The sequence below is a fragment of the Siphateles boraxobius genome, unplaced genomic scaffold (assembly GCF_051911475.1).
Source record: "Siphateles boraxobius isolate OS27281-9 unplaced genomic scaffold, OSU_SipBor_1 12, whole genome shotgun sequence".
NCBI lineage: Eukaryota > Metazoa > Chordata > Actinopteri > Cypriniformes > Leuciscidae > Siphateles > Siphateles boraxobius.
The window spans coordinates 27,662,258-27,686,974 of NW_027508722.1; the positions used below are offsets into that span (position 1 = coordinate 27,662,258).

At 40.5% G+C, this 24,717-nt stretch overlaps 1 protein-coding gene across 3 annotated transcripts in view; it reads left to right on the forward strand.

Annotated features, from left to right (window-relative positions):
* arid1aa (AT-rich interaction domain 1Aa) overlaps positions 1-24,360 on the forward strand; it is a 33,282-nt gene extending 8,922 nt beyond the window's left edge. The window contains exons 2-20 of one of the 3 annotated variants that reach the window (XM_077217192.1): positions 3,312-3,509; positions 4,743-5,375; positions 6,169-6,279; positions 7,716-7,923; positions 8,195-8,284; positions 8,393-8,563; positions 9,160-9,496; positions 17,363-17,511; positions 17,638-17,741; positions 17,827-18,036; positions 18,140-18,344; positions 18,843-18,975; positions 19,049-19,212; positions 19,355-19,496; positions 19,606-19,728; positions 19,824-19,920; positions 20,016-20,850; positions 20,949-21,079; positions 21,165-24,360. In XM_077217192.1, coding sequence (XP_077073307.1) covers positions 3,312-3,509; positions 4,743-5,375; positions 6,169-6,279; positions 7,716-7,923; positions 8,195-8,284; positions 8,393-8,563; positions 9,160-9,496; positions 17,363-17,511; positions 17,638-17,741; positions 17,827-18,036; positions 18,140-18,344; positions 18,843-18,975; positions 19,049-19,212; positions 19,355-19,496; positions 19,606-19,728; positions 19,824-19,920; positions 20,016-20,850; positions 20,949-21,079; positions 21,165-23,102 — 5,979 coding nt within the window. In that variant the 3' untranslated portion in view covers positions 23,103-24,360. The remainder of the gene's footprint in view (positions 1-3,311; positions 3,510-4,742; positions 5,376-6,168; positions 6,280-7,715; positions 7,924-8,194; positions 8,285-8,392; positions 8,564-9,159; positions 9,497-17,362; positions 17,512-17,637; positions 17,742-17,826; positions 18,037-18,139; positions 18,345-18,842; positions 18,976-19,048; positions 19,213-19,354; positions 19,497-19,605; positions 19,729-19,823; positions 19,921-20,015; positions 20,851-20,948; positions 21,080-21,164) is intronic. The other 2 variants (XM_077217198.1, XM_077217204.1) reach the window with 2 other exon arrangements.
* The last annotated feature ends 357 nt before the right edge of the window (positions 24,361-24,717 follow it).

Genomic DNA, 24,717 nt, shown 5'->3' on the forward strand with positions numbered 1-24,717 from the left:
ACGAGTTCACTGTGAGAGACGCAATTCTGTCACTTTTTACACGCTCTCACGCCACACATCCATTTTCTCACGCAGAGAAAAATCGCGAAGCAAAGAGGACACTGACACCGACAGACAAGACAGAGCAGGTTACTATCGATATGAAACAGATTCTCAGCTCTCAGATTCTGTCAATTTTATTACAAAATTCAAACAATAAACACAGTTTTGGCGCTTGTAAATGTGACGTGAAAGAACGCTGGCAGATCTCAGTTCAAGCGGCACGTGAACCGAACATCTGTTAATCTTTAGTACCAACTTACCGAAATGTAATAAAATCGATCGATCAGTGTTTTTCAACCGCGGAAAGATGTCCATATAACAGCTGGAGAACAACATGTCACGTAACGTTACATTTACCTCAGGATGCCTTTTAATGACCCATAGCACGCATGTTAGTTAGACGCATTATAAAATAAAAAACGCATTATATTTAATTTGAGTTAGTTTTAACCTTTAATAATACCAGCTAACAGGGCTCTCTGTATGTTTACAGCATTAGGGGATTTTTTTTTTTTTGGGAGAACAATTAACACATTAACGTATCTACTGTACCTATTTATCCAAAGGAATTTATATTGAATCAAGATCAGAATCAAATCACAAGAATTGAATTGAAATTGTGAAATTTGTGTTAAGCAATAATAAAAACAGTAGCATACCAGTAAACTTCATAAAATTATGTTTAGTTACCAAATAATTTGACAATCACAATACACTTATTGTGATGCAAGTTTTTTTGTTTTTTTTACACATCCCCCCAATCCCAATCCACCCATTTTATTTTATGTTACATTTTCATTGTTTTCAAAGACAGGGCCTGTCCTCTTGTCTTTTTGGCTTGTTGTTTCTGATTGCACTTTAATGGAGATCAAATCCCAGAAGGGAATATTAAAACAAAATAAAGTTAAAACTTGTTTTGAACAATTTCTTTGTCATCTGCAGATTGATTTTAAGTAGGGAGAGAAAAAAATCGATTTAAATCGTAAATCGGATTTTTTGTGAAAAAATCGGGGATTTTTTTAGGGCTGGGCCATATCGCCCAGCCCTAGTTATATAGCTCAACCTGATGCAATGTTAGAATATGATCAGTATGTTATTCTAATGTTGATCTAGCTCACTGCTAGTCTCATACTGCCAACAAACTAACACATAGAATAACATTATAACTTTCAACACACTCATAGGCAGTTTAGTGTGATAGTGTACACCAAGTAGAGCAGCGCTGTGTTACCTCACAAGTTTAATTCGTCAAATAAATTGACCTGTGTGCAAGTAGTAATTCTGCACTTGTGGGTTGTTTGGTAGAATGAAATGTCCTTATTCCTTTATATCCGCTGGACTCGCTTATGGCACTGATATCTGTCTCTCATTAGCAATCGTGCCATGCCTCATACCATAGTAATGTTAAAAACATCAATGTATTCACTCATCCATAAACATTATTTGATCCATCAGCATGACGACAAGTTCCATAATTCCGCTATGCGTCATCAACCTACGCCTTTGTTATTGTAAGAGTTTAGCGACCCCTAGCCGTGAAAAAACGGTTTAATTTAACGGTTCAATTCATCATGGTAACTGTTGTTTCCGTAACCCCAAAATGCCACTTTATTTTCACTTTGGGTTAGTTTGTGTATTTGTAAATGACTGTGGTGGCTCATACCAAAACTGTATTAACAAAAACTAGTTTGGGACTGCTATTTAATAACTGAACCTCATAGGCCTACTGTTTATTTATCGGTATTAGTCATATTCTTACAATTTATGTGTATGTTAAGTAAAGGGGGACGGTACTTGTGTGTGTGTGTCAACAATTTCTGTGTAAACACATTTATTACAATAGGCATATAGATGGATAGGTCTATTAAATTCCCAAACAAGTAGTTCACAGCTTGATGACCATGGAAAAATATGGGTCCCATGGCCAAACCAGTTGAGAACCACTGGTATAAAGCTATTCAAAACATCATTCAATGTAAATTGTGATAATCGTAATAAATAATCGCAATTACAATTTCAAGGGAATAATCAACAATTATGATTTTTGTCATAATCGTGCAGCCCTACATGTAGGCTATGCTATATATATTATGTGCAAAAAAAGGTTAGAATCACATTACATTCTAACATTGTAACAACATTACAATCTAAAAACAAGTTAAAACAAACAAATTAAAAATAAAAACAAAAGTACCTGTGAAATGTAAGTTGCGCACTGAGGAAAACGCAACATCTCAAGCGCATTAAACGGCACACGTATCTGTCAGAGCATCTGATGGGGCAAGCCGTGTTAACTATATCTTACGAGTTATTTTGAAGCCCTTGACATCAAGCATGTCTCATGTTTGGGACAAATTGGATTATCCACTTTCCCCACAGCAGCTCACTGCGTGTCCTCCACAGTTTTTCAGATACGCTCGTAATATAATACTACTGTATATCGATATAAATGGTATTGTCTCATCCTATGGCGTTTGTATGTTATATCAATATATATATTCTATAAACTCGATATATTGCACAGCCCTAGTTCATCAATGTTTGTGCAGTTGTTTTGTTCCATGTTTTTGCAGTTGTTTTGTTCCCAATATTTGCTAGCTTACAAAAACATGACTGCTATTCCAACTCCAATATTTACATGACCCCTCATTTTGGACTTTTATGCAACAGCACTCATCTCATTGCAAGTCAAGCTGGACTTCTCCACTCATGTCATTAAGCCCTGTGTAATTCATTCTGTGCCAAGATTGCCGTCTTTTTCTGAAAAAAGGAAAAGCTGGGTTGGCCGCGGCTCAAGCAGAGCTACAGCTGGGATGTGTTAAATATTCGGCAGACTGCCCTCCATTTGAAATGAGTTATATATAGCACTGTTGACTTCCTTAACTAAGGCTGAGCAAGGTAACGGTCAGGTTAATAACCGTGGGAATCGGCTGCAGAGGGTTATTTGCTGTCTCTCATTTTCCTTCTCCTTTTTCCACTATCGTTTCCCCCTCTGGCTGTTTTCTTCTCTCTCTTCTTCTCTTGTGGTTTCTTGCATTTCTATTCTGTCCTTGCTATTCTTTCATTTCCACCCTGGCTTTTTAAAAGCAAATTCTCCAGTGTGGGAGTGCAGTAGCACAGTATAATAGTTTGATTTTATGGTTTTGGAAGATGTGTCCTTGAGTTTTTGAAGGCTTTGTAGATGTCTTTGTGTATAACTCAGTTTATGCTTTTCTGTCATTATCTGAGTTTCCTTTGCTCAAAACCTCTTTGTCACTCTCGTTCCACAGACTCCAGGCTCCATGGATCAAATGGGGAAAATGCGCGGTCAGCCATATGGGTCAGGTGGGCCTTACTCCCAGCAGCCCCATCAAGGGCCTCCTTCAGGGCCCCAGCAGGGCCCTGCTTACCCAGGCCAGGGCTATGGGCCCCCTGGCCCTCAGAGATACCCTATGGGCATGCAAGGACGTATGCAGTACGGCCAACAGGTCATTGCTCTTTCTCAGTGTTTTAAGGGTTCACACTTTGACTTGGCTTTCAGGGATGGCGTATGTTACGGCATTTATACTGCCCCCCCCCCCCCCCCCCCCCCATTGATACTGTTTTTTGCTTTATGTGCTGGACTCTTGTTATTAAATGACAATATTCTGGAAATGTTGTAACTCATAATGCATATTTTGTAAAACTGCAATGCACTCACTCATTTGGATACAAAATTGATGTTGGGGGAAATACTGAATTGTTTTGCAGTGTTCTTCAATTGTGGTTTCGATGTACTGGTATCTATGTCATTTTTTAGTACTTTAGCAAGATTTTTACGCTTCTAAAGTTAGTTTAGCAGCACCAAACAAAATGTTTAACTCCCAGAATCCATGCTCTTGTGAGGAAAAAAAGACAGATTAAAAATAATTATATTCTTAATTTGAATTAAAATGGTTTAATTCTTGGCTCATTCTTGGTCTTACAAAACATGACAAAAATAACAATATGTAGCATATTGTGTCCCTGGTGGGATCTGAGGTGGGTCATGGTATCTCTAGTCTTTCCTAGCCTTAAAAAATTATTACAAATGTGATTCCAGACAAGGTCACACTTGTAAAAAAGCTACATTTTTATCAATTTCTTATTATTTAGGGAATATGAAGGATAAAAGGTTATGTACAGGTTATAAATAAAACCCATCTGATATTGTTACTTTAGCAATAAACTCAATATTTGTCCATTTAAACTCATATTAACAATATCGGGAATCTGAAAATTGTGATTTTTAGGCCTGGTAGGGTCATGGAAATTTCTGATGTGGAAATATCAATTTTTCTTACGCTGTGTGTTAAAACATTTTGAGCTATTCTCTGGTTTGCAACATTCAAATCTAAGGACATTTTTGGCCTCGCTGATGACATTTGTATTTAAAAAAAAAATTTGAAGTAGCAATTCAAATCTTTTAATCCTTTAATCAAGAACGACTGGAAAAGTAATGGAAATCCAAGTTTAGTTTTATTGCGCTTAATACAATACAGATTGCTTCAAAGCAGCTTTACAGTAATTAACAGGAATAAAAGCGTCAGTGTTGCAAATTCATTTGTCAAAAGAAGTGGGAACCTTGTCTATTGCATGTGAAAAGAAGTTTCTTTTTTGTCCATTTACCCACATGATTTAAATCAGTGTAGGAAATGCCATGAGTGTAATGATCTTTAGTGCCATCCTACTTGTTTTCGCAGATGTCATCATACGGACAGCAGGGACCAGGGAGTTACGTGCAGCAGGGGCAGCAGCCTTATTATGGCCAGCATGGTCAGGGGCCTCACTCCGGGCAGCAGCAGTCGCCATACCCCCAGCCTTCCCCTGGGCAACCAGGAAGTCAGGCACCTTATTCACAGCAACCTCATGCACCCCAGTCATCTGGCCCGCATGTACAGACTGGCCCTTCTTACCAACAACCCCACATGCCCCAGCAGCCTCAGGGGCAAATGGCCAGCTCCACGCCGGGCCCATCCCAGTCCCAGTCCCAGTCCCCGTACTCTCAGTCCTCAGCAGCATCCCAGTCTAGCCAGTCTCCCTATCCACAGCAACAGGTGCCTCAGTCCCAGCCCTCACAGCAGGGGAGCTCCCAGGCCCCTCCTGCATCCCAGCCCCAGCCCAGCTACCCACCCGGCCAAGGTCCCCAGCAGCAGCCGCAACCACCAACACCATCACAGCAGCCACCGCAGACGCCCACACCTGCTACTCAGCAGCCCGCGGGACACGGACAGATGCCGCAGGGACAGCCCACGTCATACTCCCAGAATCCCCCTCAACAGCAGCAGCAACAACAACAACAATCACCGTATCAGCGCTTTCCTCCTCCTCCTCAGGTAACTTAAGCTTTCTGCTTTTTTATGTGGCGGATGAAAATGAAAGGACTCCAGTCTCAATTACTCTAGTCTTCAGCTTTTTCACCACAGAAATAAATTACATTTTGAAATATCAAAATAGAAAGCAGTTCTTTAAATTGTAAAAAATATTTCACAATATTACTACTTTTACTGTATTTTTTATAAGAAAAAAACAGCCTTGGTGAGCATAAGAGACTACTTTCAAAAATTTGAAAAAATAAATCTTTTAATTTTAGTCTATATTTTATAGTATATATTATAATGTATTATGAATGTACATGAATTAAGAATGATTAGGAAATGCTATAAAAAACATGAAAATGGTTGTTCGTTGTTAGTTTATACACAATGCATTAACGAATGTAGTTAACCTTATTGTAAAGTGTTCAATGTATCTGCCAAATAACAAGTGTAAATGCATGCGTTTTCTACACTGGATGATGTTTTGTCAACCTATTTACTATGTAAAAGTGGGATGTGAATTGGATGTTTAATATTCACTTTGTGTGTTTGAACTAAAGTGGATGACTGCTTTTTAATTTATTTTAAAATCTGGAATGCATTTCATTTCACAGTGCATTCACAGACTTATATGGTAATAAAAGTAGTATTGTAACTGGTTATTCTTAAGTACAAAAACAGAAACTTTAATTATTAACATTGAGACTGACCTAAACACACCCATAATGTCTGTAAGCAAAAGCATCTGTGAATGCATCCTCTGTCCTTAATACCTATATCAACTGACCTGGGATGGCTTTTTCCCCAACAGGAGATTTCCCAGGAGTCTTTTAGCTCCCAGTCCAGCGCTCCAACCTCCGGCCCGCCTCTGGCATCGAAGAGCAGCACAGAGGACATGCAGGGCAGACCCTCCAGTCTACCAGTGAGTCTGACACTTTCATTTCACACAGGCTGTTGACTGCGTCCAGACGCATTTAAAGATGCATTGTGAATTTGACGGATTCACAAATGCACAATCAAGTTGTTTCAGTCAAAGGCGTTCTATTTTATGTTGACTTTTATTTTAAGGTAATTAGCTGGAATATGTGAACATAATTCAGCCTCAGCTGCACCTTTATCTCAGGAGTGATTATGTAGGACCTTTGCGATTGTTGCCAAATGGAGAACTTCATGTGGTCTGTCACATAATATATGCCATTTGTTCTCTCTGTACCTTTTTTCTACTTTCCTTGTGAATTCTGCCTCTCTGTCACCGAGATATAATTGCATTTGAGTGTGTGTTGTGACCTGTGAGACTGTGTCTGAAAAGGATACATGGAGAGACACCCAGCTGCGCTGACTCAGCACACGTGCAGCCGACCGCCGTAGCCATGGCAACCTCAGGGACGCTGTGATCTCACTTTTTTTTTTCTCCCCTCCCAGATGAGATAAATAAGGCCAGCAGCCTGTGGCTGTGTGATTTGTATGTGTACAAGAGCACTTGAGAGAGTGTGTGTGTGTGTGTGTGTGTGTGTGTGTGTGTCAGAGAGAGGAAAAAATGTGTGCCAGAGTTCATTGTTGCAGAGTGGAAGAAGCTGCCACTGGGAGATTTATTCTAAAGAAGATAAAAAGTTTTGTTGTACAATTAAATTGGCTATTGTGCTGCTGATTTAAGATTCTTTTTTGTTTTTGTGAGTCCTTGGGCTAATTTTCAGTACGGTGTATGTACTATATCTTGCCTTGTCCTAACAATTAAGCAACACAACTTATCCAGAGGCTGCAAAATGTTCTTGTGCTGCTGAATGTGGATTTATTTTTTAGCGATTATTCTTTAAAAATCTGTGAAAGCTGAAGATAATGATGTGAAGAATTGTTTGAGTCAGCTGACCGCTTCATTTTGAAGTCCTAACAGAGTCTGTTTTGTTTGTTTGTTGTACTCTTACATTTTGTCTTCCTAAGGGAATTTAAATAACAAGCAGTGATTTTGAAATTATACATTCAAATATACATTTTATAAATGCATTACTGTGAAGGATTCATCTGTCCATGTTTTTTTTGTTTTGTTAAATATCATAACTTGATCTTCCGGTGAAATGATAGACCTCTCTCTGGTGACACATGCCAGACTTCTCCAATTATTTAGTGTGCTTAATCCCGCACCTTTCTTACGATCGACTGCAAGCTTGCATTTGTATCTGCTTCCATCCAATCAAAAACAATTCGACAGAACTAAGTCCCCACACTACTTTTTTTTTCTTTTTCAATAATCTGCTTTATTTAGATGTACATCACAATATGTATGGGAAATAGCAACAGATAATTTCTTCCATCGCTGCTTTAGTTTCAGTTTTTCTGACCTTTACGGTTTTATTTGCTTAGGACCTATCTGGTTCTATCGATGACCTACCTACTGGTACGGAGGGCGCTCTGAGTCCTGGAGTCAGCACATCTGGAGTATCTAGCAGTCAAGGAGAACAGAGCAATCCAGCACAGTCACCCTTCTCCCCCCACACTTCTCCCCCGGTGGGCTCGCCTGCCAGCGCCTCAGCATCTCGCTCTGGGCCTCTGTCTCCTGCCACTATGCCAGGTAGAGCCAGTAAACTTTAAATTATTTAGAAATCCTAAAATGTGTTAATACCACTTGGAGTCATCATGCAGAGGATTTGGAATATTTACCAAAATTAAATATAAAATGTATTTTTGTAGTCCCATTTGCAATATATTTGTCTCCAGTTTTAACACAAAATGCTAAATGTATGCACAATGTCACACAAAATATTTTTGTTTTGATCTCAAAGGTATAGAATGTGCTTCTTCTTGTTTCTTTTTTCCACAATCTGTAAATTTTTCATTTGTAGGGAACCAGATGCCTCCCCGCCCTTCAAGTGGACAGTCTGATGGGATCATGCTCTCTTCCATGAATCAACCTGGCATGGGCCAAGAGAGAGGTAGTTCAGTCTGTATAAGTCCTACTTTACAATGACAGGACTCGTTTTCCATCTTCATGCTCACTTTTTATTTATTGTATCGATACATCAATCTTGTTGTCTGCACAGGATATATGCAGAGAAACCCTCAGATGGCACCCTATGGGTCTCCACAGTCTAGCTCTGCTTTGTCTCCTCGTCAGTCATCTGGAGGCCAGGTGCATGCTGGAATGGTTCCTTATCAGCAGAACAACTCTGTGGCGAACTATGGGCCTCAGGGTGGTCAATATGGACCACAAGGTATGTGGAATAGTGCTAAATATTTCACACCATCTTAAAAAAAATTACGAAAAATGCAAATTTTAAGAGTAATGACTGTAGTGGAGGTGCAGATATTGGACTTTTATTTTAGTCTTTCTCTTTCTTTCTCTTCTTGCTGTCCCTCCAAATCCTTCTCACTCTCCCTCTTTTTCTCTTTGTGCGACCAGTGGATCACAGTGTGGTTATTTTTAGCATTGGTGAAAAAAGGGAGTTGACGTAGCATGGCTCACGTCAGTTGAGCAGCTACAGTGACTGTGGGTTACAGCAGCGCTACATGCTGCTAGAGCACTCAAGGGGCTGGAAGTCCACCAATGAGGCTTCCAGATCCCTCCACATTACGCCAATGCTGACTTTTAATTGACCAAACTGCTAATTCTGTTATTGTGGTTTTCAGACTTTTTGTTTCATTGCAGAAAATGTAACCCTGGGTTAGATTTCTTATTAAATATATTAATTTTTCTCTACAAAAAGCTGGCATAAGCAATGTGCTGTGTTGAGCAACTTAACTGGCTTTACTGTCACTGTAAAACTATTATTTATATAGCATTGTTTATAACTTCCCATCTCCTCTTCAGGTTACCCCAGGCAGCCTGGTTACAGTGGCATGCCTAATGCCAATTACCCAGGCCCTGCCATGGGCGGATCCTTGAATCCCATGTCTGGGCAAGGAGGAGGACCACTGTTTGCTGGCATGGCTTCTGGGAGGATGCCTCATGGCCAGATGGGTGCACGCCCCTTTGGCCCCAACATGGGTCCCAACATGGGTCCAAACATGAGTCCCAGTATGGGCCCTAATATGGGCAACATACCCCCTCAAGTGGGAACAGGGATGTGCCCACCTCCAGGCCTCAACAGAAAGCCGCAGGAGGCCGCAGCAATGCAGCACGGACCTTCCAACTCGATACACAACAGGTACGCAAGAAATGAAATACAACTGAACAGGGTTTCTCACAGAAAATGTGTTAGTTAAGGTGGTGGTGGTGGTGGGGGTTAGGGTGTGTGTGTGTGGGGGGGCGGGGTTGGAATTGCATAACTCCTGACACAAAGACAATATAGTATATATTTCTTGCTCGAAAATGCTTATTGGTCTTAGTCACATTTGAGTCATTCTGTCTTTCATAGTTTTAGTTGACGAAAAGTCTTTGCATTTTTTGTCAACTTTTAGTCATTACTTTTAGCCAAACTTCAGTTACTTTACTTTTGGTAGCTATTTTATATGTAGTCTTTAGAGAGAAAATGTCATAATAATTATTCTCTTTTGGCCAATTCCATTAAGATTGAGAAATTATTGACATTGCACTCTTTAGCAGTAGCACTTGTGCTATTCTACCAGGGATTCAGACTAACTTTTTTCACCTACGTCCTGGAACCGTCCTGAAAAACAATATGAACCGTCCTAAAGTGAATGTCAACCGTCCCAAAATCAAAATGTTGTTTCTGTACTTTGTTATTATCGTCTATAGTTGTTAGTCACATAATAAAAACACCATTAAAAAACACCATCTTTATGATATATATTATTATATTTATTTAGCTCCATTCAAAGTAGTTATCTGTAAACAGGTAAAAAACAGATTTAATAAAAAATATCAGGAGTTAAATGCTTTTTTGTATTCATGCAGAACAAATCTTTTTTTCTTCTTTTTTTCTTTTTTTTACATATACAAAAATTAAGAGAAAAATACATACAGCTCAAAACGTTTTTGAGTTGGTTGAATTAAACAATAACAAATAAATACTGGGCTCGTCCATTTTGACCCAGGCCTATGGTGACTAGTGAGTCATTTTCATTTTAGCAGTTCATCCAATAAGCAGCCTGAGGAAAGCTTTGAGTGAAAGCTTCTCAGCCAATCAGCGGCTTCTACCCCACGTGTGGACTCTTAAGCCTGCCCACACTGCATCGTCACCACAAGTGATCCAATGGCATGAATGTCGTTGGCGCGCAAGCTTTTCAAAGCAAGCTCTATGGTGCTGTTTACACCTGGCCACTTCATACGTTTTCTGTGATCGGATAGCTCTCCGATCGTGAAAAGACCAGCTGTAAATGCCCTCCAAAACGCATTCGAGACGGATTTAAATCCGATCACTCAAACCACTTCAGGAGGAGATCTGAGACTCATTCCAGACGAAACTGGACAAGTGTAAATGCATCTGGTTTTTGAAAGCACATGTAGATTTAACTCCTCTCAACCATGCTTAAAAAATAAACGTGTGATAGGTTATATGTCATGTTATAGCCAGATATGACGGCGCTACTTCAGCATCACCGCAGATGAGCGGTGTGCAAATTGCTCATCAAGCCACAGGGTTCCCGCGGATCCTTAAAAAGTCTTAAAAAGTCTTAAATTAGATTTTTAAAATTTAAGGCCATAAAAAGTCTTATAAAGTCTTATTTTTACTTATGAAAGGTCTTAAATTTTAGATGACACTTCGACTTAGACATATCTAAATGTTTTCCAAATTAAAACTATCTAATTAGCGTAGTATTATTTTTTATTATTCTATCTTTGTGGATTTGCTTGTTCACGTGACAATGCGCATCACATTCGCGGCCGGCAGAATAACGTCTGTCTCCTGCACACGAGAGAGGAGAGAAGAAGAAAGTTGGCAAATGTCAGTTCAGTAGTAAGTTCATTCTTTGTGCGTAGGGGTGTGCGATGTGTATTGTCTACTATGATATTGTAATCATTGTTTTAACGATGTACGAGGCACTGTGAGCTGACATCGCATTTGTCTCTCGTGCTTTCACTGCGTGATGTGTCAGTGCAGTTATAGGTAGGCCTATGTCCCCAAATTAGTTTTTGTCTTATATTTATATTATGTTCTTATATTAGAATATCACATCAGTAAGAGTGCCGTTTTCCCGTGCACAAGTGTGATATTTTGTTATACAATAGTTAAATTAAAAATAAATTAACATTGTGAGTTACTTTTTAGATACCATATTGACAATATTATTTGTTTTTCCTTTATTTCGCTGACGAGAATTTCAAAATGAAACCGTAGCAGAGTCTCAATGCAACAGACACCGATGATTTCTTGACTGAAATCCACGTTTTAAACGAGTCATTTTAACGATTCAATGAACAATCACTTGTTTCTTTCCCGAATGAATCAGCCGTTTGAACAAATCGGTTGAATGAACGAATGTTCGTTCATTCGTGAATGAACGAACGCCTACTGGCGGTTTTAGTTTCATATTTAAAGTACCCTTTAATTAAAACGTTAAAATTAGAAATCATTTCATATTTAAATATTGAATATGGATTTTTTTTTAAACTATCTCATAGCTTTATTTATGCAATTGTAAATGGAGTGTAAATATTAATGCCTCTTATGATGCTGCTTCTGTGTCACCTCTGCACTGCAAAGATGGATTTTGATTGAATGATTTAATTTGACTGGTAACGGTGGTACTGTATAATTATTGTGTAATTAAGTATTATTGCATAAATAAGTATAATTAATTACTGTATAATTTAATTTGAATAATTTGAATGTTAGTATTTGACATAAAAGGTGATGCAGAACTCTAAATAAGTTTAGAAAAAATGTCCATATGTAGGTGAAAATGCCCCTGGAAATCAATTTAAGGTGGCAAATATTGCACGTTAATTAATCCTTTCTGTCACTGCTGTGAACTGACCACTGCATAGAATATGAAAAATATGAATATCTTCGTGAGTCTGCTGTCAACAACAGGCCTAAACCAGCCATTGCACCAGCACAAAAACACAATCAGTAAAATATCATCTAATTATTATCAACAAAACGTTTAAAATATCGAGATATATTTTTGTCAATATTGCACACCTCTAATGTACGGTCTTAATTTTGATTTCTTCAAGTCTTAAAAAGGTCTTAAAAAGCCTTAAATTTGACTTTAAAAAGTGTGCAGGAACCCTGAGCCAGCGTGCAAATTACCACAAATCAAAGTTGCAGACGCTTAAGACATAATCATCTTCATTAAAAGTAAAGAAACGGAATAATCTCACCAGTGCTGTTGCCACTCTCTCATTGCGGTCTTTGATTTTGATTTTAGCTGATGATCAATAAAATGTAGCTCATATCTGTTGCTTTCGGTGACGTGAACTATATTAAATCTGCATATAGCGCGGGAATTGAAGATCGGATTTATTTCCGTTTTGTGAAAAACACATTTGTGTGTCCAGATGTAAATGGAATCGTTTTGATAAATCAGATAGCTATCCGATCTGAGAAAACGCATGAAGTGGCCAGGTGTAAACAGCCCCATTGAGACGGACACAGACGGTAGCTATTATTTAGCAAATATGAAAAGCAAAGCAATCTGTTTAAAGTTACCGTTGTTTAACCAGCGCAACATATTTGCGATGTCATTAGGTCATTTGATAGATGCACCCATATGCACCCGGTACTGCGGAACACGTCTCCGGGTGAGTAGCGGCCAGTGATAGTAACTATAGTAACAGCATGAGAAGACGCGCTCCGTTGTAACTGTTAGTCAGCGTTTGGTCGGTTAATTTTGGCATTTTCTAAGTAAATTAGCCTAATAGGATAGTAATAAATGAACACACATACAAAAATGTCTTTCGTCCTGTAGGCGTCCTGGAGAATATTTCTGCTCGTCCTAAACACATTTTCTATCGTCCCCAGGACGATAGGACGGCGTTAGTCTCGAGCCCTGTATTCTACATATCCCTTTTCCTTAGTTCTGTACGCCCTGGAACCCCCTCTCTTCCACTTAGACTGCAGTCACACCTTTTCCATTAAGGGACAATATTTGCCCCTTTAATCAATTTTTCCATTCAATTTTTTACCTTTTGTAATACCTTTAAAAAATAAATAATGGCTTAAATAGACCAATGTTCAAAAAATAGGCAATGTTAAAAATCGTTTAATATTAATAAAAATATTATATTAAAATTTGCCAGTAGGTGGCGGTAACTCATTGTCTTTATGTGTGAGTCATCGAGTCATTCATTGAGTCATTCATTGAATCTCACGATTCGTTCAAAGTCACAGATTTCGTCGCAAAATAGAGCAATAAGCCTGACTATACTGTTTTAAATGTAGTAAATCACTTAGTTAACCTTTTGTTTTGTTTTTTAACTGTTGTATAAAATCAATGTCACATTTGAAATCTTGTGGATGTTCGGGAAACATTGCATCAACATTAAAAAACACTGCTGGATATCAGCCTGCATTTTGTTCCGACAAACTGCGCAAGCGGCTCGTGACACAACATAGACCGACTGAATGACACTTCAATTTAAGTTGAAAATCTCAAATGAAGATTGCTGATCTCCAGCTTGTCTGTGTTTTCAGATCATCCGTGCTTCTTGAGCAGTGTAGAGAGCGCCCGCGCATGGTTGCTAGATACTATTGAAAAGACCGGGTAGAAAACATGTTCTTTCAACAGAAAAGCTCTGATTTGGGGTTTAAATTATTGAATTCTGGCATTTGTGGCCACAGCTGATTAAACTGAAACTTTCCCATTTCAGACAACAAACTACGCTTGGCTACTATCTTCTTCTGTAACTCACTTGCCTAGTAACCATAGTAACAGTGCGCACGCTTTTGCGCTTTCTGCTATGACGTGGAGTGCGAGGTGCACTCAACGTTGTATGAATTTTTATTTAGCCTGCATTAGTAACAGTTAATTTTGTTATGGTATGAACTTAATCCTAGTAAAAGCAAAAAATATATAATACCTTTGTAACAAAATCCAAGACTTTGTATACCAAATTCAAGGCTTTTAAGGCCTTAATTTGAGATTATTTTTCAATGCTTTTAAGATCCCGGCGGCAGGCGTGTGTTGCTTAGGCGGCCGCCTTAGTTTCAAAGTGCTGCGGAAAACCCTGACTGAAGTTTCACAATATTATTAAGTACTAATACTAGGTGTGTAACGATACACAGAAATCACGATTCGGGTTGTACCTCGGTTTTGAGGTCACGGTTCGATACAATTTCGGTACAACAGGAAAAAGCAACAAATCCCCAATGCTAGGTTTCTTTTCATTCATTTTGAACAGACAGTTGTGCAAACAAATTACAGTTTGTTCCACCTAGCGGCATTTAGTTCCCCCTTAGGTAGCCTCCTTTAGTGTGTTCATATCTCCCTGTAGTCAATAAATGTATCCCTTAAAACTCATTTTTGATCACCGAAATGACATATTTAAACGTTTATTTTCCACTGGAAAAAAAATCTTCATGCCTTAAAATAGCTTGAATGTAATTAACACTTGCTTCATTTAGTATGCGTGGAACCATAAATATGCAAATTAGCCCTGCCTCCACTCACTCACAAAAGCTCAGAGATCCACTCGCATTACTCGTAACTTTACTCAACTAACTATAGTAAACGCTGCACATTGGTATCACTTCTTAGAATGCCGGACACATAATGGTAATTAATATGATTAGCCTTTTTTACTTGACTACCTTATCTAACAGCTAATAATGTGTTCCTAATGTTACACAAACCATGTTCCCTTTCGCCATCTCAGAGTCAGACAGCTGCCTTCTAAAAATAGAAACGCTTTGAAGAACTTAGAACGTCAGTGGAGAAAGGCATATAGTTCATCATAACATCATAATATACATCATATACATAATTCACACACTATATTGCTAAAAGTACCCAATTTTTCATATCAACAGAAAAATATATTGGGATAACCTGGCTTCTCTTGAGACTCCCCTGCTTTGCAGCATAGTTAATGATATAGCCCCGCCCACACGTTGACGTGATTGGCTACAAAGTAGTTTGTGACGTAAGAAACACCAGTGATTTCAAACCGCGTTTTTAAGACTGTCTTTGATGCACTGCATTTTTAAGGAGGAAATACTCAGCAATGATGTTGACTTATGAATTTGTACATGTCTGAAAGCATATTAAAAACACCACACAGACATATAAACAACATTAATATAAACAGATTTTTTGTACTTTAAGTACTAAGCAGTAAACAGAATGCACTCTTGCTTGAGTCCTATTTTTTTGTATGGCTGATAAAAAAACAAAAATTCACAATCAGCTACGAAACATGATTTCCATTAGACGAGAGTAGATGTTAAAACTTCATGCTGATTTGTACTCCGCTTTCGCCAAGATAAGCACCAACTAAGACGTGGCTTTACAGTAACCTATGCTTCTCCATCCATTTACGCTTCTTTCCATATGCTGATGTGAATCTCCTTCTGTCTGGTGTTAATAGCTGCAGTGTATTTGCGCACAACGGCTGCAACCACAGTGCGGTCCCCCCATAACAACAATGAGTAGGGCACATCTCTAGGGTCTTCAAGTGGGCACCTTCCGTCCTCAGTGTTTAGTCTACTATCCTACGAAACCTCAAGAGGGCTCGACAGTGACTCACCCAGAGTCACCCCCCTCCGTCCCCCACTCAACTCAGCCCAGCTTACTGACCTTTACCTCCCTCCTGCTGCTGAGGTTGCTCCTTCCTCATAGTTCACATGTGATCTAACCACAATCTCTCCGCAACCCGACCATACGCGCCAACCCGTTTGACTAAGGCTGTCGAGCCCCACTGCCGTCATTAAAGCAGGTTCAGTGGCAACGGTTCCGTATGGCATACTACCTGTCCAGACACCAATCCTCATTCACGCAAAATACACAGGAACATAATATTACAATCCTAACTATACAAATAAACCAACAGACTCTTCGAGTTTTCAAGAATTCTTCGAAACCGTAGCGTGGCGGCCTGTACACAGCCAGCCAGAATCTTTCCGTCTCAACCACAGCCAGTTGCTGCTCCTCTCTGCTGCTTCAGATAAGTTCTTTACTGTGCGACGCAACTCTTGGCCACTGAATCAGATGTCTCTGAGGAACCGGGTTGTAGAGTGTGCCACAAATCCTCGACAACCCACTTCCACTGGATAAACCCCGACTCTCCATCCTCGCTGTTCTCCTTCAGTGGCCAGCTGAGCATACCGCAGTTTCTTCCTCTCATATGCCTCATCTACAATGCGTGCTGATCCAGACCACAAAACAATATCTGGTCGGAGGTTAGTGGTGGCAATCTTAGGTGGAAAAATAAACCGCTGATCAAGAAACTGTAAAGAATCTCTTTGTGTTATAAAAGTACAAAATAAATAGAATAATGAAAAATAAAACTTGCGCAGAGATTAGTTTTCTTTACACATGAGAGTTCATTAACATGCGGTGACAATGGTGGATGCACAGTTCAATATAATGCTTCCACGACACAAATTGGCACAATGTCAAATGATTTTGTCTCATTATAACAGCAAAAACAAATTAAAAAACTCATTTATGGTCATACATATAAGAGAAAGACCTCATTAGAAACTAAAGTTTTTGTGTACTCGCAATAAAACACAACAAAACATTGTGCATTTGTAAAATAAAGAAAGCAAACAGGATTTTGCTTTCTGTCGTCCCGGTTTTCTTTTCTTGAAATTTGTGGAACGTGTCACAAAAAAGGAAAACCTCCACATATCGGCAACTAGTAGGCTCTTTGGCATCTGAACTCTTGTTTTGGGTTGGTGCATAGATCGTCACTTCTTCTGGTCTTTTTCCTGTTGTGGCGGTTAGCAAACAGCGTTGCACTACTGCACGTGCCCCCTTCTGGATTGGAGTGTGGATCGCCTATGACTGTATTCGTCGTCTGACTGTATGCACCGAACCGCGACAGTTCGGGACGAAAACATGTACCGTTATATTTTAAATGTGATTTGTTAGCCTTTTCTCTTTTTTATACAAACTGGTGGTACGAGTCTATTTGAATTGAAATGTTGTGTTTTGCCTCACAGACTACCAGGTTACACCAATATGTCTCCTGGTCCTGGTATGATGGGCTCAGGACCTCCGTATGGCTCCTCTATGAACAACATGCCTGGGATGATGAACACTCAGGGTTCTCCCTACCCTATGGGTGGAAATATGTCTAATAACACTAGTGGTAAGATAATTACAAAAGTTTATATTTGTTTACTACATAACCTTGCAGAAATTAAACTACTTTAATTGTAAAGTCAAATCTTATGCCAGGTTAAAATCACAGTTAACATATCTGTTTCTCTCCTAGGCATGTCCCCTGGTCCAGATTTTGCTATGGATGGGAAACTTAACCAAGCCCAGAAAATAAATAACAAAGTTGAGGGTACACCTAAGACAGAATCAAAATCCAAGGTTAGTTTAACATTTAGATGGAAGTATAATGCCTTTACAGCAGAAATCATGTGTAATTCCTTCCATATAAATTGCTTCTTTCTAGAAGTCAAGTTCCTCCACAACTACCAATGAGAAGATCACTCGGTTGTATGAGCTAGGCCCAGAGCCAGAAAGAAAGATGTGGGTAGACCGTTACTTGGGTTTCATAGAGGAAAAAGCCATGGCCATGAGTAACCTGCCAGCTGTGGGACGTAAGCCCCTTGATCTCTTCCGCCTTTACATGTCCGTCAAGGAGATTGGAGGTCTTACACAGGTACATACAGCTTGACCATACACATTTTGATAATGTTGAAGGTATCAACTTATTTTCTCTCAAGGGTGTTTGCTTATATGCTTTGGCATCCTTGTAATTGCAGGTTAATAAGAACAAAAAATGGAGGGAGCTGGCCACAAATCTAAATGTGGGGACTTCCAGCAGTGCCGCCAGCTCTCTGAAAAAGCAGTACATCCAATGTCTGTATGCTTTTGAATGTAAGATTGAGCGTGGAGAGGACCCACCACCTGAAATTATGTCTGGAGATAGCAAAAAGAACCAGGCCAAAATTCAGCCTCCCTCCCCAGGTGAGTGCTGGTGACTTGGATTTGTCTCATGCCATGTATTGAAGCAAGTACAGGTAAATCTTAACAATTAAACTGCAGCAGTTTAAAAAATTACTGTCATTGAAGCAGCACCATTATAAGTTCATCAATTAATATTGCAGGTTCAATTAAGCTCTTTGTTTGAGCTAATGTATTTAAGCATTATCACTAATGACCGGTAGCAGAAGTCTTAAATTATACCTTTAAAGCGTCATGAAACCTTAAAACACGTTTTTTTATTTGTTGATGTTAGCAGATATGATTGCAGGTTGGAGAATAAGAGTCTACAACATTAGATTCTGAGCATTTCTCCACATTATTTGTGAGAAAAATCCTTTATGAAACTGGAGCATTTTTGACACTATCCCGCCCAAGAATTAGTTTTGTGGTAATATTGATGTTGTAGGACTTGCATATAAATTTAGAAAATAAAAGTATAATGTTCCAAAACCTCTCTTCTTTTTTTGTTGCATGGCACAGCTGGTTCTGGCTCTCTCCAGGGGCCCCAGACACCACAGTCCACCAGCAGCTCCATGGCGGAAAGCGGAGACTTGAAGCCCCCTACTCCTGCCTCCACCCCACACAGCCAGATGCCCCCAATGCCAAGTGGCAGGTGAGTTTTGTTTGTTTGTCTACTGCCTGTGTCATTTGACTGTGAACCGCTTCTTATCAGACCTGTTTCTTAGGAGCAGTGTGAACTTGCAAGATCCATTTGCTGATAGTGACTTCTCACGGAGAAGTACTATGACCCCAAACTCTGGCTACCAGTCAGGCATGAGCACCCCGGAAATGCCTGTTCGCATGGGACCCTATGAACCCAATAAAGACCACTTCAGTGGTATGCGTAAAGGTTTGTATTGTTTGTTTTATTTCTGTTACATAATTTGTCCTGTACACCTTGTATATCAGTTCATATCGTATAATAGGGTCACAAGGCATTGTAGTTCATGGTTAGCTACATGGTGTAATGAGCTGTGTGATTGTGGTCCTAGTTGGAGAACAGTTTATGTCTAGTGGACAGGGTCCCAACAGCAGTCTCGGTGATCAGTGCAACCGGGGACCACAAGGCCCTATGGGAAACATACCTATGGGCCAACGGCACCAGTATCCATATGGCCCCGGCTATGACAGAAGGTATACAAAATCTTTACTTTTTGTATATAAACTCATCCTTTTTTTCCCCTTTTTTTTTTGGTGCTATGTAAATTATGCAATAAACTCTAACCTCTCCTGCATTGCGTAGACCAGAGTCAGGGATGGGCACAGATGGCAGCATGGGGCCTGGAGTGCCACAGCCAAATATAATGCCTTCCAATGCTGAATCTGGGATGTACTCACCAAATCGTTACCCTCCACAGCAGCAGCGGTCAGTCGAGTACTCCATTCGTTTTTATGGAGATTGTATTTGTATATCTACTATATCTTTTATACTGATTTCTCTTACGTATGGTGCTTGTGCAGACATGATTCCTATAGTAATCAGTATCCTGGGCAGGGTGTGCCTCCTGGTGGTTCCTATCCGAATCAGCAGCCTGGAATGTACGCGCAACAACAATTGGTAGGAAAGCATTATTTTTCTTTTTGACGCTAGTATAATGAATAAATGTAACTAAAAGCCTTGACATATATTTTATATAATTTGTTTGCATTTAGAACTACAAAAGGCCTGGTGATGGCAGCTACCCACCAGCTAAACGGCATCATGATGGTGAGATGTTCAGTGGGCCATACAATACTCAGCAGCCACAGCCACCAACACAGGCTCCCCCTAGTGGTCCCTCAAGTGGTCAGCAGGAAATGTTTAACCAGTATAACAGTTCTTACCCTGGTTCAGAGCGCCGTCCACCCGGTCCTCAGAATCAGTTCACTTTCCCTTTTGTAAGAGATCGGATGCAAGCAGGGACAGGCCCAAACTCCCAGGGTTCCATTCCACCTCAAATGATGGGCAGTCCAATGCAGTCTGGTCCTGACGGTCCTCAAGCTGGCATGTGGCCGGGCCGAGGTGATATGGGCTACAGTTACCCTAACCGTCAAGGACCACCTGCTGGTCCTGGCCAGGGACCTGGCTACCATACAATGAACCGATCTGAAGATATGATGTCGTCTGAACCACGCATGAATCATGATGGGCAGTGGCCTGGGCCACGACAGCCCCCATATGGTCCTGGTAGCGCAGGTCCACCAATGAGCAGACCCTTGCAGTCCAACTACCAGTCTCCTCAAAACATGCAAAATCACATTCCACAGGTGTCAAGCCCCACGCCCATGCCTCGCCCCATGGAGAGTAGGACTTCCCCCAGCAAATCACCCTACATGCCCAGCAATATCAAAATGCAGAAGGTGGGACCTCCTGTCCCTGCATCTCACATTGTACCTCCCTCAGTACAGCCTCCAATGATGAGAAGAGACCTATCCTTCCCTCCAGGATCAATTGAGGCTACGCCGCCAGTTCTCAAATCACGTAGGCGTCTTACCATGAAAGAAATTGGTAAGAGTGCATTATTTGTTGTAGTGAATTACATTTTTGTCATTTATATGGCTTAGACCTGTGAGATATGTAAAGATAACTGTATACAACTTTTGTAGGCACTCCAGAAGCATGGAGAGTCATGATGTCCCTAAAATCAGGACTGTTGGCAGAGAGCACATGGGCTTTAGACACCATCAACATCTTGTTATATGATGACAATAGTATTTCGAATTTCAACCTTATACAGGTGAGTCGTTTTGGGGAAATGACAAATATATTTTCCATTACTTAAGTTTTCATCCTAAATAACATATTCATCTTTTCTTTTGTAGCTCCCTGGTTTCCTGGAATTAATCGTTGAGTATTTCCGCCGTTGTCTCATTGAGATCTTTGGGATTCTGAGGGAATATGAAGTTGGTAGTCCAGGACAAAGAGCTCTGTTGGATCCCAGCGTGCTCAAAAAAGATGAAGACACTGTGGATGACGAGGTATTGGTGGAGGGCATGGAGGAAGATGGAGAAACAGAGGAGGAAGATGAAGGAGAAGAAATGCACAGGTTAAAACATCAAGAACAACATTCAGCACCGCTCCAGATAAAACAAGAAGAAAAGCCAAGGATGCTTGATGACTCCGTGAAGAAAGAAGATTGCCATGGGATTGAAGGGGAGTCATCTGCAGAACCCAAGACTTCGGAGCCACCTTGTCTCGAGTTGGCTGTGGCTCAAGAGAAGCCTAAACAGGCTAGCAAGTTTGATAAGCTTCCCTTGAAGATTGTGCGAAAGAAGGATCCGTTTGTGGTGGACTTCTCTAATAAGCTTGGCCGATTACAGGAATTTGACAGTGGCCTTCTGCACTGGAGTATCGGTGGAGGTGATACTACAGAACACATCCAGACCCACTTTGAAAGCAAGATGGACCTGTTGCACCAACAGAAGAATCTACCTGCCCAGGTCCCAGACAGGAAGAGAGGAGCTCAGAAGGACAGCCAGGCACCTTCACTTCCCTCATCCAGTGAAGAGCACCAAAAAGAAGTGGACCGGCAGTCTCTGCAGAGTCATCCGGCAGCCTCTCCAGAGTCATCAACTGAGAAAGTGACCAACGGAATTTCAGATTTGAGGGAGGACAGACCTGCTGACTGCTTAGAAACTGCCTCTGAGGGGACATCACACCTAGAGAAAGATCAAGAAAAAAAATTGTCAGAGGCGACAACTCCAGAAAACATTAAGCCAGCACCTCCAAGCCCATCATTACAGGGTCAGCGCTGCATTGCCATTTTAGAAGATGAGCCACACAGCAAGGATGAAGCTCCTCTTGTCACGCTCTCAGACTGGCAAGATTCCCTTGCCCGTCGCTGCCTTTGTGTCTCCAACATCGTCCGTAGTCTCTCGTTCATCCCGGGCAATGACTCGGAGATGTCCAAGCACCCAGGTCTGTTGCTATTGCTGGGCCGCCTGTTGCTTCTCCACCATCTGCATCCAGAGCGAAAGCAGGCGCCTTTAACCTACGAAAAAGAAGAAGAGGTGGATGAGAGTCTTGGTAGCAAGAAAGACGAATGGTGGTGGGACTGTCTGGAGCTACTGCGGGAAAATTGCTTAGTCATTCTTGCCAACATCTCAGGCCAGCTTGACTTCTCAGTCTACACTGAGAGTATCTGCCTGCCTCTGCTGGATGGCTTGCTACATTGGGCTGTTTGTCCGTCAGCCGAAGCCCTAGACCCCTTCCCTAGTCTCGGGCTTAATGGCGCCTTGTCCCCCCAGAGACTAGTCCTGGAGACCCTCTGTAAGCTCAGCATTCAGGACAACAATGTGGACCTAATTCTGGCAACGCCACCTTTTAGTAGATTAGAGAAGCTCTTTGGGAACCTTGTGCGTCTAGTTGGAGAGCGAAAGGTGCCTGTTTGTCGGGAGATGGCGGTCGTGCTGCTGGCCAATCTTGCACAGGGTGACAGCCTGGCGGCCCGTGCCATTGCGGTACAGAAGGCCAGTGTAGGGAATCTGTTGGGTTTCTTGGAGGACAGCTTAGCGGCTACACAGTTCCAGCAGAGCCAAGGTTCCTTACTGCACATGCAGGGGTCACACTTTGAGCCAACAAGTGTGGACATGATGCGGCGGGCTGCTCGGGCTCTGCTTGCCCTCGCTAAGGTGGAGGAGAACCACTCTGAGTTTACGCTCTATGAATCGCGGCTACTGGACCTTTCTGTCTCCCCACTCATGAACTCATTGGTGTCCCATGTCATCTGTGATGTACTCTTTTTGATAGGCCAGTCATGACAGCTGTGCGGAGCTATGGCTCCACCTTCTCTGGTTTTCGTACTTCCCCCTTGCCTGTCCTCCCCATTTGCGAGTGGGGATTGAAAGCAGAGAAAATTGACTGTTTCTTGTTTTTGTTTTTTTAATTTATGCAAGCCCTTTCATATTACACCCACTGGTCCCCCTTTTCTCCGTGTCTCACTTTGGGAAGGTTGTCACAAATTTGCTGTGGTTCATGAACCAGAGCCTCAACACACTGACACAATCTGTAATACTGATGCCAACTAGATGACATGGACAGGGACCCCAACTTTTGTGTCCTTGTCTGAGGTGAAATAACTTTTTATAATAAAATAAATAAATAAATGAATAAAATAAATAGCTTGAAAAAACAAACTATTTACCAAAGTTACTGTCTTGTTTACAGTGAGTTTTGGGGTTAATTGTTCTTTTGTTCTCCCCCAGAGGGTGCAAATAATACACAGCTCTTGTTCACATTAACAGGTAGACTCTTCATTGTTTGGTGGTTGTATTTTGATGCTACACGGTCAAACTTTCTGGCGTGTACAGCAGAAATGAGTTATCATTTTCTGTACATTACTCCACAATTGTAATCATACTGCAAACGTACTGCACTGTTCCACATGGGGAAAATGTTGGTTCAGTCAGCTCCGTTTTTAAACCGTTTTTAAACCATTAGTTTGCTGGTGAGGAGAATAACCCCCAAAGTATCAAGGACGTACAACACCCTGACCTCTTCTCTTTAACCCTTGATTGTATGAATTGACCCCTATAAAGAAATCACCTCCTAGGACTGGTTTTCAACTTAAGATGCAGCTGAGGCTGTACTGTATATAAGATGTTGTACATTTACACCTCCTTTTCTCTCTCTATCTTTCACACACTATTGCTTCTTATCCCTTTTTATCCTTGAAGAATAAGAGCGGACACTTAAGTTGGGTTGATTGCATCAAAATCCCTAGGTATATAAACTGAACCATCTTTTGGCCTCCACGGTTCCTATATAGTGCAGCAAACAACTGAAATATTTTAATTTTGTCTCCTGGTACAACAAAATAACTCTAGATGAAGAACACAGTTGAGATATTTTTTCTCCAGTGATATGAATTCTGCATATTTGTATTTCAGACTATGTAGCTTAATGTAAATTCCTTGTTTTTCCCCCCTTTTTGGCTCAATGAATATCATTTATTCACTATGAAATCTTTATACTATATGTTCCACGTGGTAAGAATAAATGTACATTAAATCTTGGTAAGATGTTTGTGATTATTTTCATTTAGATGATTTATTTTATTCAATACCCATTTATCATAGAATTATGAATGGAAGGTTAAATCAATTCAAAGTTTACATTTTTTTTGAATATAACATCTTTGTACTAGTTTAATGAGCAAGATTCAATATTATTCTAATACTAATGTTTAATAGTACAGTATCAATTGAAAGGAATGAAAATATTTAGTGAGACCATGAAAAGCTGAAGCAAAATATAAATATTTCCTGCGTTTATGCAGTAGAAAAATAATTGAATAGCTAACTATTTAGAAGGTATTCATTGCCAGGGCAAGATAAGTAATATAATATAATGGTTTATATAAAGCAGGTCTATTGT